At 37.7% G+C, this 20502-nt stretch overlaps 1 protein-coding gene across 1 annotated transcript; it reads left to right on the forward strand.

Annotated features, from left to right (window-relative positions):
• The first annotated feature begins 7215 nt into the window (after positions 1 to 7215).
• LOC109210207 lies at positions 7216 to 11937 on the forward strand. Its single transcript, XM_019373580.1, has 10 exons — positions 7216 to 7509; positions 7588 to 7655; positions 7771 to 7834; positions 9494 to 9658; positions 9865 to 9957; positions 10072 to 10263; positions 10364 to 10408; positions 10581 to 10739; positions 11154 to 11288; positions 11572 to 11937. The coding sequence occupies exons 1-10, from the start codon at positions 7216 to 7218 to the stop codon at positions 11935 to 11937; spliced, it is 1581 nt and encodes a 526-aa protein (XP_019229125.1).
• The last annotated feature ends 8565 nt before the right edge of the window (positions 11938 to 20502 follow it).

The following is a 20502-nucleotide window of genomic DNA, read 5'->3' on the forward strand; positions in this document are numbered from 1 at the left end:
AAAGAAATAGAAATACACATATTTTGTATGCCACAACTTTGACAAGTTTTTATTCATGAACTTGAACAAGCTTTTGAGTATTACATGTATTAAAGTACATCTATAACTTTTTCGTAACTGTTTTTCTTGTAACAGATTTTTACAAAGTAAATATAATTTAGACAAGGTTTTCCCTTATAACCCGTTTCAGTATATAGTCATGACCCCATCTTCATGTATTAGGAAGGGTTTGAGAGGTGACTCTATTGTTCTCATGAGTTTGAGAGGTGACTCTTTTGTTCTCATGGGAAAGAATACTATGATGTATGCTTATGCTGGGATTCCATAACCTCTGCTCGACACTTGTCTCTTAATTTACGTATCTATTTTCCGCACGTATTTGTTATGTGTTCATTATACAGTCCCCCAAGTGTTTGAGCGGTGAAGTATGAAGCCTTGAGCACTTGTTTTTCCTATTAACTTGGTCCTTTTCCTGAAACAAAAAAGTTTGCGGGACTCGGAGGTGCGATTAGAGATGAAGACTGCCTAACCCGTGTGTATTTCCATCAGATTAATTGTAACCCTGGGCTGGGAATTTAAGAATATTCCATTTTGCCGTACAGTCGTGACTCATCATTTGGCACGAGTTAGGGTTTTTGCCTAGCATCTAAAATCGTTAGTAAAATTGTTAATGATTAAAAAATGAATTTTAACATAGAGATACCTGACTGTGGATACTTTCTTCAAAAGTAGTATCTTTTTAGATGAACTGCATTCCAATGTGAAGGAAGCACCTTCCCGTCCATTGTTTCCAACTCGTATGCTCCTTTTCCTGCAATATCTCGAACTCTGTAGGGTCCTTCCCATGTTGGACTCAGCTTTCCTGAATTAGCAGCCTTTGTAGATTGGAACACCTTTTTAAGCACGAAGTCCCCAATTTTAAAGAATCTGAGGCGTGCTTTCCTGTTATAATATCGTTCAATTACTTGCTTTTGTGCCGCCATTCTTATTAGTGCAGCTTCTCTTCTTCCCTCTAATAAATCAAGATTCACCCGCATCTCTTCATCATTTGATTCCTCCGTTGCTTGAACGTACTGTGCGCTTAGTTCTCCTATTTCTACTGGAATCAAAGCCTCCGCACCATAAACCATTGAAAATGGGGTTTCTCCCGTGCTTGTTTTTGTCGTTGTACGATAAGCCCCTAATACCCCAGGTAATACCTCGGGCCAATTACCTTTCGAATCCTGCAACCTCTTCTTCAAGTTGTTGATGATAACCTTATTCGTGGATTCCGCTTGTCCATTCCCCACTGGATGATATGGTGTAGATGTTATCCTTTTAATCTGCCAACTTTGAAGAAATTCTGTGATTTGGGCTCCTATGAATTGTGGTCCATTATCACACACGATTTCCTTTGGTACCCCAAAACGGCATATTATGTTTCTCCAAATGAAGTCTTTAACTTCTTTCTCCCGCACCTGTTTAAATGCCCCTGCTTCTACCCATTTAGTGAAGTAATCTGTAAGCACAAGTAGAAACTTTACCTGACCTTTTGCTTGTGGCAATGGACCTATGATATCCATTCCCCATTTCATAAAGGGCCACGGAGCTATGACAGGGTGGAGTAACTCAGCTGGTCTATGCATATTATTTCCGTATCTTTGACATTTATCACATTTAGACACGAAATCGTTAGCTTCTTCTTCCATCTTGGGCCAATAATATCCTGCTCGAATCAATATTTTTACTAGCGACCTCCCACCAGCGTGACTTCCGCAATGTCCTTCATGTATTTCCCTCATCACATATTCTGTTTGAGAAGGTCCGAGACACCTTGCTAATGGTCCACCGAACATCTTTCGATAAAGATTCCCTTGATGCAAACAATAACGAGCAGCTTTCTTGCGAAGTGTATGAGCCTTTGTTTTGTCAATAGACACGGTTCCATGCTGTAAAAAAGCAACAATTTCGTTTCTCCAATCCCATGTTAAATGATTAAAATTTACCTCATTCTTATCAGGTTCGAGAACGGAATGAAATAGATGTACGACTGAAGCATTTGCATCATTTGTTACGTCTGCTGCAGACGCGAGGTTAGACAAAGCATCTGCTTCTGCATTTTCGTCTCTTGGGATCTGCATTACCTTCCAAGTTTGGAATTGTTTTATTAGCTCCCGTACCTTTTCAAGATATTCTTGCATTCGAGTTTCCTTGGCTGTATAAGTCCCCAGTATTTGATTAACCACAAGTTGAGAATCGCTCTTGATTATAATCTGTGATATGCCAAGTTCTCGTGCCAGTTTTAAACCTGCAATGACAGCTTCATACTCTGCTTCATTGTTAGTTATCGAATGACACTTTATAGCTTGTCTAATAGTTTCACCCGTGGGTGGTACGAGAACTATCCCTAAACCTGCGCCTTTTACGTTAGATGAACCATCAGTGAATAAAACCCAAGTCCCCGGGTTTGCACCATTAAAAACTTGTAATTCTTTTTCAGCTTCTAATTGCATCCCCTGACTCAAATCAGCTACGAAATCAGCTAATACCTGAGATTTTATAGCAGTCCTAGGTTGATAAGTGATGTCGTACTCACCTAATTCTATAGCCCATTTCGCTAATCTACCTGATAATTCATGTTTATGCAAAATGTTTCGTAATGGAAAAGCAGTAACCACAGCAATGGGATGACATTGAAAGTAAGATCTTAATTTTCTAGATGCCATAATCAAAGCAAGCGCTAATTTTTCTAGTTCCGGGTACCGTGTTTCTGCATCTAGCAAAGACTTGCTTACATAATAGATAGGAGATTGCTTACCTTGATCCTCCCGGACTAAAACAGCACTTACCGCAACTTTTGACATGACAAGATAGATGAGTAACTTCTCTCCTACCTTTGGTTTCGCCAACAACGGTGGATTTGACAAATATATTTTCAGATTCTTGAGTGCTTGCTGACAATCTTCGTTCCATTCAAAATGATTCTGTTTCTTTAAAGCTGAGAAAAATTTGAAGCATTTTTCTGAAGACTTGGAAATGAATCTCCCCAGAGCTGCAATTCTCCCAGTTAGTCTTTGAACTTCTTTTTTACTCGTAAGTACATCTGGAATTTCTTCAATGGCCTTAATCTGTGCAGGATTCACTTCAATTCCACGGTCAGAAACAAGAAAACCTAAAAATTTTCCTGATGCCACTCCAAATGCACATTTTTCTGGATTCAACTTCATATTATATTTTCGCAAAATTTTAAACGTATCAGATAAGTGCGATATATGATCTTCTGAATGTTGAGTTTTAACTAGCATATCATCTATGTATACTTCCATGGTTTTACCTAAATGTTCTTGAAACATTTGGGTGACCAACCTTTGATACGTTGCACCTGCATTCTTAAGACCGAAAGGCATTACCTTATAACAATAAGTCCCCCTGTCTGTTATAAAAGAAGTTTTTTCTTCATCACCTGGATCCATCTTGATTTGATTATAGCCTGAATATGCACCTAAAAAACTTAATAGTTCATGCCCTGCAGTAGCATCAATTAACTGATCTAGGCTTTATTAAGGTCTGTGTAATCTACACAGACTCGCCACTTACCGTTCTTTTTAGGAACCACAACAGTATTAGCTAACCAGTTAGGATATTTTACCTCACGAATTGAACCAATTTTTAGCAACTTTTGAACTTCCTCTTGAATCACCTTATTTTTGAAAGTTCCTTGTTTTCTTTTCTTTCGCTTGACGAGAGGATATGATGGATCTTCATTTAGTTTATGAGTCATCACCTCCGGTGGTATACCTGTCATGTCTGTATGGGACCAAGCAAAACAGTCTGCATTAGCTTTTAAAAATTCAATTAACTTACGTTTTACCTCCGGGCTAAGATTAGCTCCTATGTACACTTTTCTCTTGGGACAATGTATAAATAACACCACGGCCTCTAGCTCTTCTATCGTTGTTTTGATGTTATCATTCTCCTCCGGTTCTTGAATGGTATCAGGTCTTGAATCTAGATCTGTTTGCTTTTGCTCAGGTGAGGTTGTTTCTATGTTACCCTCACCTAAATTCTATGATTGCTATTTGTCTCCACCATTAACAATTGAATCTGCAACGGAATTGATGCTCCTAGATGTTTGTTGATCACCTCTGATTTGGCATATTCCCCATGGAGATGGGAATTTAATAACTTGATGTAGAGTTGATGGGACAGCATATTATAAGCCATTTCCATATCTACTATCTGAAATTTAGTTTCTTTAACAACACCTGCAGCAAAAGTTGTTAGAACTACCTCTCCTTTTGTTACTACACTTGAATTGTCGAACCCGGGCAAGGTATGCGCCTTTGGTATCATTTTGTCTTCAGCTTGCATTTCACGTAATACCCTTAGTAGTATAATATTTACGGAACTTCCTGGATCAATCGAAACACGTTTTACATTAGTGTCATGTACAAGTAAAGATATTACCAATGCATCATTGTGGGGGGTGATCACTCCTTCTGTATCTGCATCATCAAAAGTGACACTTTCATCTTCTAAGGTCTGTCGCACTCGCTTCCCGTACGTGATTGTTACTTTGGAAACTTTATTTGAAGCCGTATATGTTACTCCATAAATATCTCTCCCCCACTTATAACATTCACGGTTCTCTTGTGTGATGGGGGTTTTGGTGGTTCTTGCCTATTTTTCATGTAGGCTTGCTTACTTTTCTCACTAAATAACTCAGTGAGATACCCTTGTTTCAATAGATGGTCCACTTCACTTTGCAAGAATCTACATTTTGAAGTCTTATGCCCGTGATCATTGTGAAATTCGCACCAATGATCTGGATTGCGCTTATTTGGATTTGACCGCACCTCTTTCGGCCACCGTACCTTATCTCCCATGCTCCTCAAAACAGGTACGAGCTCGGAGGTAGTGACATTGAAATTATATCCACCAAATCTTGCCTTCAAACTTCCATCATCATCTCGTGACCCGCGTGTGTTTCGATCATTCCCAAACCTTGATGAGGAGCCTGATTCCCTGTTCCTAGGTCTGTGATCGTACCTTTGATTATCTTGTCTTGACCGTGAGTCCTTTCCCGCAGGTCCCATGTATGGCTCGTACCTGTTTTTACCGGATCTCTTTTCATTTTTCACACGCCTTGAGCTTACCTTTTCTTCTGTTTTATGTCGTAAAATAATGTCTTCTTCAATTCTCATCTTTGCGCTGTATCTGTTGTAGACATCATTCCACGTTGTTGCTGGGAATTCACGAAGGCTTTCTTTGAGTCGCCTCGTGGCTTCTGAACTCTTCTCATTTAAATTACTAGCAAAGGCTATGGCTGCCCAATTGTCAGGTACTCGTGGTAGCGTCATTCTTTCCCGTTGAAATCTATCTACGAACTCTCTAAGCAACTCTGAGTCTCCTTGCTTGATTTTGAAGATATACTTCCATTCGTTTTTCAGCGTTTTGAGCTCCCGAGTGTGCTTTGATAAATAAATCTGCAAGCTCAGCAAACGAATTTATAGAATTTTCAGGTAAAAGAGAATACCATGTTAGAGCTCCTTTAGTGAGTGTTTCACCGAATTTTTTGACCAAGACCGACTCAATTTCTTGCTTAGTCAAATCATTGCCCTTGACACCTGTTGTGAATGCAGTAACGTGATCTCGTGGTTCTGATGTACCATCATACTTTGGAATATCAGGCATCTTAAACTTCTTTGGAATTGGAAGGGGAGCAGCGCTTGGCTTCCATGGTTGTTGGGAATATTTATCTATATCCACACCCTTGATCACGGGCGGTACTCCAGGTATTTGCTCTATGCGTTCATTTTGCTCCTTAAGCTGTTTCTGCAAGGTTAGTACTAGACTTTGTAAATCAGAATTAACTGGATTACCTGGGTCTCTCTCTTGTGTTTCACTAGGGGTTCCACCGCTGCCAGAATTAATCAATCCTGAACGAGGGTTCTCCAAAGTATTGTTGTTCGGAGCAGATGTGGGTGGAACAACAGGCAATTGGCGAACAAAAGCTTGGAGAGCGTTATTGACTTGAGAGGCAATAAGTTTTTGCAGAGCCTCATTCATGGTTTCAACGTTTTCGAATTGAGCCTGTCCATCTGTATAAGATCCATCAGGAGTGCCTTCACGAGATCGTCGTGGGGAGCCTCGTGGAGAATCTTGTGGAGAGCCTTGTGGGGAATCTCCCTGAAGTTGTTGGATTGTCTGAATTTCTGGGTTTCCTTGAGTGTTGTCATTGTTGTTCGACATGATTGATGCAATCAAGAAAATTAGATTGAGATATGCTTGTTATCAGATTCCCGGTAACGGAACCAATTTGTTTAACCAAAAAATAGAATTTCGGTTAAAACTAGAAATTAAGAGGAAAAATCGGGTTACTGATAATCAGAAGACGAAAAGAATAAGAATTTTTGAGGATAATAAAGCAGTAAATAAGTTTGTATTTCAATGTAATCTCAATGATATTTCGTGTGTTTACAAATGCTGAGACCTCCTCCTTTTATAGTTGATTTTTCTAGGAAAAGGTATAATGCCTTAGCCTTAAATAGGCAATTATGAGCATTAAATGACATTAAATGAAACGTTACACAATCATTCCTATTCAATACTGATTCGCTAACGTATTTGACATTCAATACTGAATTTAGACTCCTTTATGCCATCAGATTCATATCTTCAATTCCTTCTGACCTCCTGGCTTTAATTAAGTTAAATAGATACGAGACTCGTATCATTTGAATAGCATCTCGTGCCTATTTAACTTTCTTCTCCTCGTATCTGATATTGCCCGTGCCTCTTAACTGATCATCATATTTTGACCATTTGACCAGTCCACGTGTCATGCCACGTCACCTTCAATTATAAATTCAGTTTTTTCCCAATACAAATTATTCCCTAGAATTAGAAGTTTCAGATATCTTTAGCAGTAAAATTAGCAATACTCCAGTTTCAGTTTATGGGGATTCAAGTCAAAGTCAAGCTTCTGCTGGTGATGTTAAAAGCATTAAAATCCAAAAGCAAAATATCCCTGGAAGTTGCTCCAGCTTGCTCAACTTTTCACATTTCTCAAGACCTGCTACATTTGTTAAAGCAGCGAAGCTGGCGGCTTTAATGTTTCGGATTCATCTACCTTAGAAGCAAAGATAAGTAAAGTTGGCCACAATCATGATAGTGCTGCAGCAGTTGAAGACTATTTAAGTTCCAACGAGGAAAATGACCTTCATTATCCAACTAATGTGGTACCTTCCCAACTCGAGTCAAGAGCATCTGGAGCTAGCTTTTACGATAGATCATGTCGTGTTGAAGAGTCTGATAATATATTCAGAGATTGTTCGAGTAATAGTGACAACACGCCTGGTCAGTTTACAGGTGCAAAGGCAACGACAGATACAGCTTATCTATAATGAGAGAAATGCTGAACATGGGGTTGTTTGCTCATCTATATGCTTTGGTAGCAGTGCAGAGAGAGGATCAAATGATCAGCCTCATAATCTAAAGAGGAAAACCCGAGATAATGAGGATTCATGGGTGTCCAAGTGAAGTAAGTTTATTTGTTTAAAGGCCATTACTTTTAACATGTTTTGTAGTATGTTACTTCTTTGTTAGGATGTTGAGTCTGACATGGAAATATCTTTTGTTCAGGATGTTGAAGAAGAATCTGTCGAGCTGCAGAGGTGCATAATTTATCTGAGTGAGTGAGCTAACCATTACCACATCATCTGTGGTTTTTGCAGTTTCTGGTCGTAAATCTTTTTAAGACAATTTAGATATAAATGCATTCTGATTCAGTTTCTGCAAACAGATGAGAAGGGATAGGATTAACGAAAAGATGCGTGCATTACAGGTGTTGATGGTACTGATATATTGTCTATTTTCGTCTTATTGAGCCAAGGGTCTACCGGAAACAGCCTCTCTACTCCCTCGGGATAGTGTAAGGTTTGTGTACACACTACCCAGTGAAATCCCACAAGTGGGGTCTGGGGAGGGTAGTGTGTACGCATCCGCACATGTGGCTGAATATATAAGGAAGTTCACACGCCCTGGAAAAATCCATCCTGTATCCGACCTTACCCCTACCTGGGGAGGTAGAAAGGCTGTTTCCGATAGACCCTCAGCTCGAGAGGATAAATAGAAACAATCAAATATCAACAACATAGCCAGAAAAACGATAACAACAACGTAAGAACTAGAAAAAAAAATAGATGGAGAAAAGCAATAGCAACAAGCAGTAATCACGACAGGATACTAGAAAGCGGAAGATAGTAAGAGATAGCCGTAATACTAGCAATCTAGGAACAACGACAAGATGCTACCAGACTAGCCCTAAACAACCCGGTAAAGATCATAAAAACGCCCAACTACCTGCTTCCCTTCTGTTTGCTGGAACACAGAAGTTACTGATTCCTATATGTAGTCTCTTTATGTGTAGTGGTGATGCGTATAAATGGATACAGACACATAGCATTACTCTGTAGATAAAAATTCATGTTTATGAACAATCAGTGGAAGCGGAGAGGGTATCATTATTATTGAGCGGTGAATGCTGCACATATTTGGTGATATTTTTCTGTTAAGAGGAGAATAAACTAAAGAAATATTAAAAGTAATTTAAGATATACTGGATGCAGCTCATAACTATCTTGTCTTCATTTTCTTCTACCTGAAATGGCTGATTATTCTGTTATGAAATAGAGAAGTATAAAATTAAAGGTTGATATTGAGTATTGACATTGAAAAGACCACTTGTGATGATGGATTTACTCAATCCATATAACATGTTGTAATCTTCTAAATTAGGTACTAAATTCATTTACATAAGGGAAATATGTGCAGAAAATTTTCATTTGAATTTGATTCAAGCAGAATTAGAATAATCATTAGAGAGTTTCCCTTTGTGATGAAAACTAGAGATCTGCAATTTAAACCTTTTTTCTTTTTAGATCTAATCCAATAACTTATGCAGTCAAACCTCTCTTATGGATTAAGTCAAATTACATATGTCACATATAACATTTAAACCAGCCTATCCCTTTTTGATTAGTATAAATAGATGCCTTTAGTTTGGTGTTTTTACTTCATTCTGTAATTTGTGTTCAGAGTCGAATCAAATCAGGTAATTCTTGTGACACAACTCTGTTATAAATAACTTGCTGATAACCGATGATATATTTGGTTGAAATTAAATGAATTGTAAAGTGAAACAACAGTTTGTCATATCACATTCTTGGAGATTTTATTCAGATTGGTTTGTTCGTTATTGCCCCTTCCCTTTATCTTTCTTGAGCCGAGGGTCTACCTGAAACAACCTCTCTGCCTTCTTAAAGGTAGGGGGTAAGGTCTGCGTACTCTATAACCTCCCCAAACTCCACTCGTACGACTACACTGGGTATGTTGTTGTTGGATCTAACTTTTGAGCATTCTGATATAAGGTCATTATTCCAAACATACTTCGTTTTAAACGAGTAATATTTAATGTGTCAAGAGATTGCTTACAATTTTCTTGAATATGTAGAAAATGTCACTGCATCGGAGAGCCATCGTACAGATTTTGCTTGCGATTTCTCTCCTTTTGAACCATTATGAAGTTGAAGCAGAACAGAGGTTGTCTAAAGCAGAGGACTTAGAGTTAGAGAACCAACTAAAGCTTCTTAATAAGCCGGCAATCAAGACTATTAAGGTACAATCTCTATTTGTCTTATGCAAATTTTATAGATTCTACATGTCCTTGGTTATTATTTGTTGTTACACAAATGAAAATAATGCCTTTCGCTTGTTACTGAGATTCAAACTCGTGAAACTACAGTTTGAATTGTAACCTCTCAAGTCTTGGGAGATATGTTTTTATATATAAAGATTGGAGACTGATTGCAATTTGACTAGCAGGGCAAATATGGAGAACTATATGATTGTGTAGACTTTTACAAACAACCTGCATTCGACCATCCTCTGTTGAAGAATCATAATTTTCATCCCCAGGTATATCTGTACACTACAGTTTCGAGTTAGTATAATCCCTTTTTTTTTTTTTTTGAAAGAAAATATCATACATATATATACATAGAAACTCATAACACTTACCTTTGGATGCAGATGAAACCTATGTTATCTATGTTGCAAGGAGATGACATTTCTTCAAATATTAATAGACCTTTTAACATAGAGTTAGAAGGCGGAGGTTGTCCTGTTGGAACAGTTCCTATTAGAAGAACTACAAAGGAAGACCTAATAAGGCGGAGACTTACATCGCAAATGAGAGGGGGAGATGATTCTCCTGATGGTAATGTGAGTTTTCTGCAAGAATTTCTACAACATTTTGATTTTCAAAACTCAAAATCTCTTTTGTATACTTTCCTTCTCAATGTGTCATTATTTTTCTATGAAGGGTACTGTTTCCGACGGAACCAAACCTTTGGGAGGAGGCTACAAGGTTTGTCTGCTTTTATTATCCATATTCAAGCTAAAAAAACACTAGTTCATGGATTCGCCTCTGTCTGCTCGCTTATAGTTTTGGCTATTAAGTTCACTAATATTACATTGTTTTGTAGTTAGCAACCTTACCTACACTTAACAATCTGATGTTGTGATATTGCTTCATTCAGTTTGCATCTGTACAAATCCCATACAGTCCAAGAAACAAAATAGCAGGAGCAGGAGCAATTATTAGTTTGCATAATCCTCAAAATCTTAGCGGGCATCAACATAGCGGAGGTCGTATAAAAGTTCAGAATGGGATTGACAGCATACAAGTTGGCTGGACTGTAAGTTCTTACTTTGCTCTTCATTAGCAATGCATGAGTTTTACTACAAAAATCAAACATACGTGGATTGAGGTATTCGCCAGCAAGTGCGATATCTCATTCATTGTCTTCAAGTCGAGTTATATATATACCGGTCTGCTCTAACATAATCCACTAACTCTAAGTCTTGCATCAACTGTGCTAATCAAACTTCATAATTTCACATTCACTGCATTCAACTCGAGTATATATATATATATATATATAACTCTGCACTAACTTTGAATTCATTAACTCTAAATCTTGAATCAATCTGTGCTAATTAAACAATTATAATTTCACATTCACTGCCTTCAACTCGAGTTATGTATAAGCTTGCACCAACTGTGAATGCATACACGATTCATCACTAAAGGATAATGGTAACTACCACAGGCTGGAAAATTAGCTTGTTATAATACTCAATGTCCAGGTTTTATACAAATAAACACTGCAATACCTTTAGATGGGCAACTTCCAGGTTCTTCTTATGGTGGACCTGTTTTTGATGTACCGATGCATATTGCTCGGGTAAGCTGGACCTGATTGTATAGATTATTTTTTACTTTGAAGGGGAGCCTTGGCGTAATTGGTAAAGTTGCTTCCATGTGACCAGGAGGTCACGGGTTCGAGCCGTGGAAACAGCTCTTGCAAAAATGCAAGGTAAGGCTGCGTACAATAGACCCTTGTGGTCCGACACTTCCTCCGACCCCGCGCATAGCGGGAGCTGGCTGCCCTTTTTTGTCAGCGCATACAACTTAAACTCCGTTCTTTTTGTTATTTATCTAAATGTTTCCTTTCTTACCATATACAGGACATGTCAAATGGAAATTGGTGGTTTTATTTTGGAATAACAGCAGTTGGATTTTGGCCTGCAAAAATATTTACTAACTTAAAAGGATTTGCAACAAGTGCTGAATATGGAGGAGTTGTGTATAGTCCTCCTGGAATTCCAGAACCTCCAATGGGCAGTGGCTATTTTCCTGTTGGAAACCTTAAAAAAGATGCATATTGTAAGAAATTTCATTTCTTAACAGATAAAAATCAAACTAAGTCTTTAGATGATATTTTAGTGAAATTATATGCAAATAGTCCAAACTTATATAGAGTTACTGATTATCCAAACTCTGGGGTTGCAACTGGGAATTTAGTGTCATATGGAGGACCAGGTGAACAATAATAGCTTATGTTTTAATTTTGAAGTACTTGATGTTATTTAAACTTATACTAGCATTTACAGTAAAATCTATTGATTTATAAGTTACCAAATAAGAATTTCATCTTCTTTTTTTGGTCATTGTTTTTGAAGTTGATTTTCTATTGCTCCATTTCCAACGTTATATATAGGAAATTATTCATGGACTTTTAAATAATTACTTATTCTGTCTAAGATGGTCAAATTTGAGAAACATTTGACAACGTACTGAATGAGTTAGCAGAAAGGGAACACAAAATTAATCTATGAAAAAAAGCCACTTCAGTGCACGTAGCATTCCGCGTTCACGCATGGTCCGGGGAAGGACCGCACCCCAAGCATGGGCGAAGCTACATTCTCTCAAGGGTGGTCAATTGACCACCCTTCGCCGAAAAATTACAGTATATATAGGTAAAATATTAGGTTTTGGAGGTATATAATATATATTGAACATTCTTTATTGGGAATTTTTTTTCACTTAGTTCAAGTTTGAACACCCTTAAAGAAATTTCTGGCTTCGCCACTGACTCCAAGTGATGTGATATAGGCAGCTTACCTGATGCAAATATCAATGACTGATTCCGCGATTCAAACTCGTGACTTGTATGTCACACAGAGACAAAATTAATCTATCTGGCATGTAAATAAAAGTTACTATCTCATAGCAAGTCTACTAATCTTCTTTTCATGAGTACTCCCAATTATTCAATCTTAATATTCTTATGTGTAACATCACCTTCAAAACTAGTTAGTTGGACCAATATAGTCCATAAAGCTCAATTAGATGGACGGTATACTTTGATTCACACAACAATTAAGTTTCAATCTCAAATAAGTTGGAGTTAGTTTTACGAATCATTAACATTCATTTTGCTATGACACTCAACAATTTTGGATTCGCTACCACTATGAGTTTATATCTACATTTTTACCTAAAATTCAAATTTATTAAGAGAAAAAAAAACTCCAATTAAACACCTAAGTGTTCCTAAATGATAGAAGTTTGACTTCAACTGGTTGGATATTGCCTATATAGTATAGTTCACTTTTATAGTGTTATGGTTCAAATCAAGTATACTTTATGTCACGATGATATTTTAAAAAGTCAACTTTCCATGTAGGAAAATATGGCTCACCTAAGAAGATTACGAGTAAGCTATAAATAAGTAGTCATAATCAGAAAATAAAATAGAAATTGGTAAAGAAAATAAACACAGTAAATAGGGAACTGAAGAAGATGAATTATGAGAGTATGTGAGTTGAACACTTGAACTGTTGATTTGTTTGTGTAGGTATATGCCTGTCAAATGGAAATTCACGATCAAATATGTCTTTTTGGTTAAACGGGATGCATTATATTAAAATAAGCTACCTGTTAGTGCGTACAAATGGATTGTTTGTGGGTGGATATATTAAATCCTCCCCTGCCTGGCCATCGTTATCAATATTACATTCCATAATTTGTCTTTGGAAAGCAGTTTCTGCGATGTCTGCCCAAAAAACATGTGTGACAAACACCGGAGGAACTGCTGTTACAAAAATATTTCAAAAAGGTTCTTGTTAGTGCCCTCCTTTGCCAGTAGATCAGCAACTCTGTTGGTCTCCCTGTAGCTGTGTTTCAGCACCACGGCGCCTAACCTTTGGACGATTGACCTGCATTCAGAGATAAGTGAGTCAAAAATAAGATTTCCATTGAGTAGCATTCTGTTTACCTCAGTTGAATCAGTGTTTATTTCCGGCGGTGTTAACTGTCTTTCTTCTGCAATTTGCAGCCCTTTCAGAATCGCTAGCAGTTCAGCCTGAGTGTTAGCGGTGTGCTGGATGGATCCCATGTAGCCCAGTAGCCAATTTTCACTTGCATTCCTGAAGACTCCTCCCAATCCTTCCCTTCCAGGATTTCCTATTGCAGCTCCATCAGTGTTGAGCTTGTAAGTGTTGGTTTGTGGGGGCTCCCATTTAACCCAGATGGTTATTTGTGTTATGGGTGCTTTGTTCAACATAATGGGTTACATATTCAGTTGCCTTTGCTATAGCAGCTTTGGTGTCAACCCTCTCCTTTCTATTGTTGAATAAGTTGTTATTTCTTGCTAGCCAGATTTGCCAAAAGCAGAAGGGTAGGAGTTCTTCCCAGTTGATGATGTTGTTGTAGCGTTCTTTTTTGAGTGATGCCCATGTGTTTGGCCAGTCCCTAGCTGTGAATGATGGTAGATTAGTGGTGGTGTTGTTAGTACTTTCTGAGAGGATCGCTGACCAGAAAAGCTTTTAGTTTGGGTATTCAAAGAAGATGTGTGCTGATGTCTCAATAGCTTGATTGCAAAAGCTGCACGTGGGATCTAGGTGTATCCCAACATGATGGAGAAAGGCTCCAGTGGGAAGCCTATCATGGAAGAGTAGCCAAAAGAATGATTGAATCTTCTTAGGGACTTTTAATTTCCAGATCCATAGGTAATTGTTACTTATGTTTTCAGCTCTTTGATGTTGAAGGCTATCCAGGAGGGAGTATGCTGATTTTGTGGTATAGATTCCATTTGAGGTGATTCCCCAGATCATTCTATCTTTCTTAATTGGGTTGGGTGGGAAGAAGGTGTTGTGGATGGAGTTTATGATGTTTTGAGGAATGGTAAGAGAGATAGTGGAGAGGTCCCAGGTTCCATGATTATAAGCAGAAGCTACGGTTTTGGCCATATCTTCTCTGGTCAAAGGTCCTTCTATTATGGACCTGATTGCTGGGAGGTTATGTAGCCAAGGGTCATTGAAGAAGCAGACTCTGTTTCCAGAATGCACTACCCATCTTTTTGCTTTTATGGAAGTTTCCCATCCCTTTAGAATGCATTGCCAAGTGCTTGGCTTAGATCTCTTAGGGGGATTCCTCCAATTGCAGTGCTTTGCAATGAGAGTCTTGGCCCAGAGGGATGAGGGATTCTGGTATAGCCTCCAAGCGAGCCCTGAGTAAATGGCTCTGTTTTTCAATTCAGCTTTCTGAATTTCCATCCTATGGCTGTCCAACGGGACGGGACGGGACGGGACGGGACGATTTTAACGGGACGGGACGGGACGGACGGGACGAAACGGGACGGGACAAACGGGACGAAACGGTCGTCCCGTCCCGTCCCGCCAACCAAACGGGACGGGACGGGACGGGACGGGGCGGGACGGGACGGGACGCGGGCCTTAGTGTATTTTTTTTTAAAAAAAAAAAATTCTAGTTTTTTGAAAATTACTATGTTTTTAAAGTTTGCAACGGCTAGATTTTTGACTTATTTAATAAACTTAAATATTACTATGTTAGTATGTTAAAAAGAAAATTAGAAAACTAAGTAAAGAATTATAAAATATTAAAACAAAAGACTTGTAATGAAATAATCTAGTAAATATAAATTTATAATAGAGTTATAATTTATTTAATATAATTTCAAAGTATTAACAATTAATTAAGTAACACCGACAAATCATAAAAATAATTCATCTCTTAGAGCCATTTATTTTATTAATAGAACTTTCAAATCTCAAATACAAATACAATTCTTTTGAAGAGCACCTAATCTACGCAGCCACTTCTAGGAAGGGTTCTGTTTGAACTAGGCCTCTTAGTAGCCAATTACAAATTATCATACTAATATTTGTAAGCTCCTATATAACTTCTTTGTAACTTATCAATAATATCTCTTGGACATTCTACTGGAATTGGCAATCTTGTTCCATGAGCTCCATGCCGTCATCGCTCCCAGTGGTAAGTATCTCATTGTATTCTTCTTCCTCCCTAGTGGTTAGTTTTTCAAAACCAAAATTTCTTCTTTCTGAATTAATCCAATCTCTGAATAAGACGGAAATCTCTAGACTGTCCTCCGCTAATGAATGTCTATGATCTCCAATTTGAAATCTTGCCGCGCTAAAAGCACTCTCCGATGCTACTGATGATGCTTGAATAGCCAGGATATCTCGGGCCATAATTGAAAGTGTTGGAAAAGCCTTGCCACGCTCCCTCCACCATGACAAAAGTTGTTCCTTGCCTTCTTCGTCTTTAATATTTTCCAATCCTTGATTAAGATAAGAATCAAGTTCATCATCAATAGAGGAATCAAAACCTGTTATATCATCCATATCTTCCCATAAAACTTCTGCTCCAGACTTAGAAGTAGAAGCATCAGTTACAGTACTAGTTGTATCCATAGATTTATATTTATCAAACATTGATCTATCATAAAAATATATGCTAGCTTGGCAATTTTCGAGAGATGGTTCTTCATGTTCTTGAATTTCTAAATTCTCATAAATTTTACGAACAAGACCCTTTGCACCTCTTAGTTTTAAAGATGGGTTAAATAGTGTAGAAATTAAATAAACTTCGGGAATAGGGAAAAAATACTTTTTAAATTTTAAAATTATTTCTTTAATGGCTGGTGCATAAGTTGGATTTTTTTATACTTACCAAATACAACAGAAATTCCACAAACATACCATAATATTTGTGTAATAGTAGGATAGTATATACCAGAAAAATTGTTTTGTAGCATAATAAAATTTTTCTAAAATTTAGTAAGCTCTCTAATTTCATCCCAATCAGAATCAACAATTTGATCAACAGGGTAAGCATTATGCATATTAAATACTTTTTGGATGGGCACCCGATAATCATAAGCAACTTTAAGCATTTCATAAGTAGAATTCCACCTAGTACAAACATCTTTTGGAACTTTTCTAAATGGAAGCTCAGCACTAGCACATTGTTGAGCAAATTCACGAATTCTACTTTGTTTATGAGCACGAAAATATAGCCACAAGCATGTTGTATTTTACTACAAGCATCAGAAAATAAATTAAGACCATCTTTTACAAACCAAGTTAAAAATATGGCATGCACATCTAACATGAAAAATTGTTGGATTAATTGGACAAAGTCTTGATTTTAAGCTATTGCTGCGGTTGTGTTAGCAGAAGCATTTATCTAAGGTGATAGTTAGAACTTTATTAATAAGCCCATAAAAATCAAGTATTTGTAGAACAGTAGTTGCAATATATGCTCCAGTTGTTAGAATCAACAAATTTATAACCAATAATACGTTTTTGCAAGTTTCAGTGATGATCAACCCAATGACACGTAACAGTTAAATAATCACAACCATTAGGACTACGACCTATATCAGATGTGATGGACACTTTACAATCCAAGTGATAAAATACACAACGAATATACTGAAGATATTTCAGTCTGAAATTTAAAAACATCAATTTCTAACCGTGGTCTTGGAAAACCTTAAAAGCAAGGTTATACATTTCTTGAATATAATGCACAAAAGCAGGGTGAGAAGGAAACGTAAAAGGTAAGCCACAGACCGCCACCATTTTTGCTAATTCTCACGATCTCTATCTTTGTTATATTTGGGTAAATATGACCGGAAGCAGGGTCAAGTTGTTGTTGAATTTGGTTAGAACCAGATCCACTAGGAGTGCCAGTACTAATGGTAGGATCTATAATTTTCCGGCTTCTATGTTAGCTTTTATCCATAAATCTTTGTGAGCACTTCTCAAGTGTCTAGTTAACCCCCCCCCCCCCCCGTCCACCACTTAATGAGTGTGCAAATTGTTGCTTACATTTTCACAGATAGCACGATGATTGACTTTATCATGTTAAAAAAATTCCACACAAGTGATGTTTTGGACGTTCAACCTTAGTCTTACCCCTACAGGGGATACAGGGGGTAAAGCTCCAGACTGAGATTGACTCTGAGTTGGAGCTTGTGTTGCGGGACTAGTGGGTGTTTCGTCTAATTCTTCTCCTCATTTCTTCATCCTCATTTTCTTCATCCTCAAAAAAAATATTCATTGCCAAATGTGTCTTTGTAAAGTTTCATGATCTAATTGTTCTCCGACAATGAACATCATAAAATGTGGGGGGTTGGGAAAATGAAGTTTCATCAACATGAGTCATTTCATCAATTATTCGTTCGAACTCTAGGGGTATAGGAGAAGGGTTAAGATTAGGATTACTACTACTTTCGCCTTTACTACTTTTTTTATTACTTTTTTTAAACATACCAAATATATTTTTAGGTGCCATTTTTTAAATACGAAACTAAATTTAAAAAGCTAACACAAATATTACACACAAAAATGAAATACGAAAATATAACACGTAAAGTAAACACAAAAATTAAGCACTAAAATGATACGCAAAAATTATATATTAAAATTAGGAGATGGAACGAGTGCACCGTGATTAAGTATTGAAAACTTGAAGAAATTGCCCGAAATATTGCTCAAATACTTGACGAATTAATTTGAAGCTTGAAAGTTGCTCCAAAAAATTTGCCCAAATACTTGAAAGTTGAAAGATATCACTTGATAGTAACAATATTGAGAGAATAATATAGAATATTAGAATGTAAGAGATTTGAGAGAGAAGATTGATTTTTTTGTGGGAAAAAATGAAGAAGAATGGGGGGTATTTATAGCAGAAAATAGGGCCAAAGTGACAAATATTAAGTTAGGGGTTATATTAAAAGTTTGGGGGGGAGGGAGGGTTGGGGGTGTTTTGGGGGGTGTGGTGGGCTTTTGGACCGTTGGCAACGGCCATTTTATCAATTTTAAGCCGTTGGCCAACGGCTACTTTTTAAATAAAAAAAAAACAGGCGGGACGGGACGGGACGCGGGACGGGACGGGACGGGACGCGGGACGGGACGGGACGCGGGACGGGACGGGACAAACGGGACGAAACGGGCGTTCCGTCCCGTCCCGTGTCCCGCGTAACATTGGCCCATCCCGTTGAATTTTTAGCGGGACGGGACGGGACGGGACGGGACGGGACGGGACCGGGACGGGTCGCGGGACGGGACGGGCCGGCCCGTCCCGTTGGACAGCCATAGTCCACCCTGAGCCTTAGTCATTGTGATTGTGTCCCATGAGACAAGCTTTTTTTTAGTAGCAGTGGTACCCCAGATGAAATTTCTTTGGATTTTATCAATCTCTCTGGTTGTTTTGGCATGGAGTTTAATGTATTACATTATATGATTGGGGATGGAATTCAGTAAAGCTTTTGCCAATGTGGTTCTCCCAGTCATGTTGAGCATGTTTGTTTTCCATCCTGCCATTTTAGTATGGAGATTATCAATGATGAACTAGAAATCATGGTGGGTTGGTCTTTTGTGGAAGATTGGAAAGCCAAGGTATTTTTCAAAGTTTGCTGAAGGTTTTATGGCAAGAGTGTTGGAGATGGATTCCATTTGGTGTGGTTGGCAATTGGCACTGAAACAAACTTTAGACTTGGTAAGATTGATCTTTTGCCCAGATGCCAAGTTGAAGGAGCTGAGAGTACTCAGGATTGTATTGCAGTGATATCTTAGGGCCACTTCTGCTAATGTTGATGGGGTGCCATTCTCCTTGAAGGATATTTTTGTCAATGTCTCTGGAGAGTCTTTCCATACATAGAATGAAGAGGTATGGAAAAAGAGGGTTACCCTGTCTGATGTCCCTAGTGGGCATAATGTCAGCTTTCTTTCGTTCGGGCTTTCTTTCTTCTGCCTTTACGCGAGCCAATTATGCGACTTGATGAAGATGCGCTTGTGGTCGAAGTTCTTCCACCATGGAAGATGTACTTTGATGGTGCTGCTCATCAAGATGGAGCTGGAGTCAGACCACGATCTTACCTTCTCTCTTCTCTATGAGTATGTTTACAAAAGCACTGCCAATCCCTTTGAACAAGATTTCAGCAAATGATGTTTAAAGCATCTCTATATGTCAGTCATCTATCTGACCTGACAAGGAGGTAGGGTTTGTTTGCTCTCCATTAACAATGACAGAAATGGTGGAGGAGCTGACACATGACATGATGAGATTGGTGATCCTTCTAGTGTCATTTCAATTATTGTTTATATTTTGATCTTGTTAGGAAATTTTTTGAGAAAATAGTCTTGCGTCAGAATTTTGAACGCTCGTCAGAATTTTGAAGCACTAAAAATTTCGACAATCACCACAATTTTCAGCGTCAGAATTTTGAAGCACTATTTAACGATCGTCACAACTTTCAGTCGTAAAACTTTGGTAATCCGTCGGGATTTGAGACAAAATCCTGACAATTGCCAAAATTATTGAAATTTTACCTAGTGTGCTTTAAGACTAGGGAAAATCCTGTCCAACATATTTTAAAATTTTGACACGAGGCTTTTTTCTCAAAACTTCTATTGCTGGATCAAAAAATCAATAGTAGCACCAGGAGCCCATTGGGACATAAGAATTTTCACTTTTTTCGAAATTTTTTTACTTTTTTCGAAATTAATGTTTTGCCATAAAATTTCTAATTTTCACTTCAAGATGAATTTTAGAATTTTTTAAAAATTTGAAAATTTGTTTTTCAAAATTTTCCCTCAAATCACTCACAAAACTTCAAAAATAACTCAAAATTATATTCATATCCAATTATAATTTTAAATTTTCAAATACCATTTTCTTTTTCTTTTTCTTTTTTGAAATTTTACAATTCTTATGTCCAAACGCCCACTAGGTATCCTACATTGTCGTGTAGTAAAATTATACATGCTATCCACTTTTTGAAC

This window comes from Nicotiana attenuata, unplaced genomic scaffold (genome assembly GCF_001879085.1).
Source record: "Nicotiana attenuata strain UT unplaced genomic scaffold, NIATTr2, whole genome shotgun sequence".
In the NCBI taxonomy this organism is placed as follows: Eukaryota; Viridiplantae; Streptophyta; class Magnoliopsida; order Solanales; family Solanaceae; genus Nicotiana; species Nicotiana attenuata.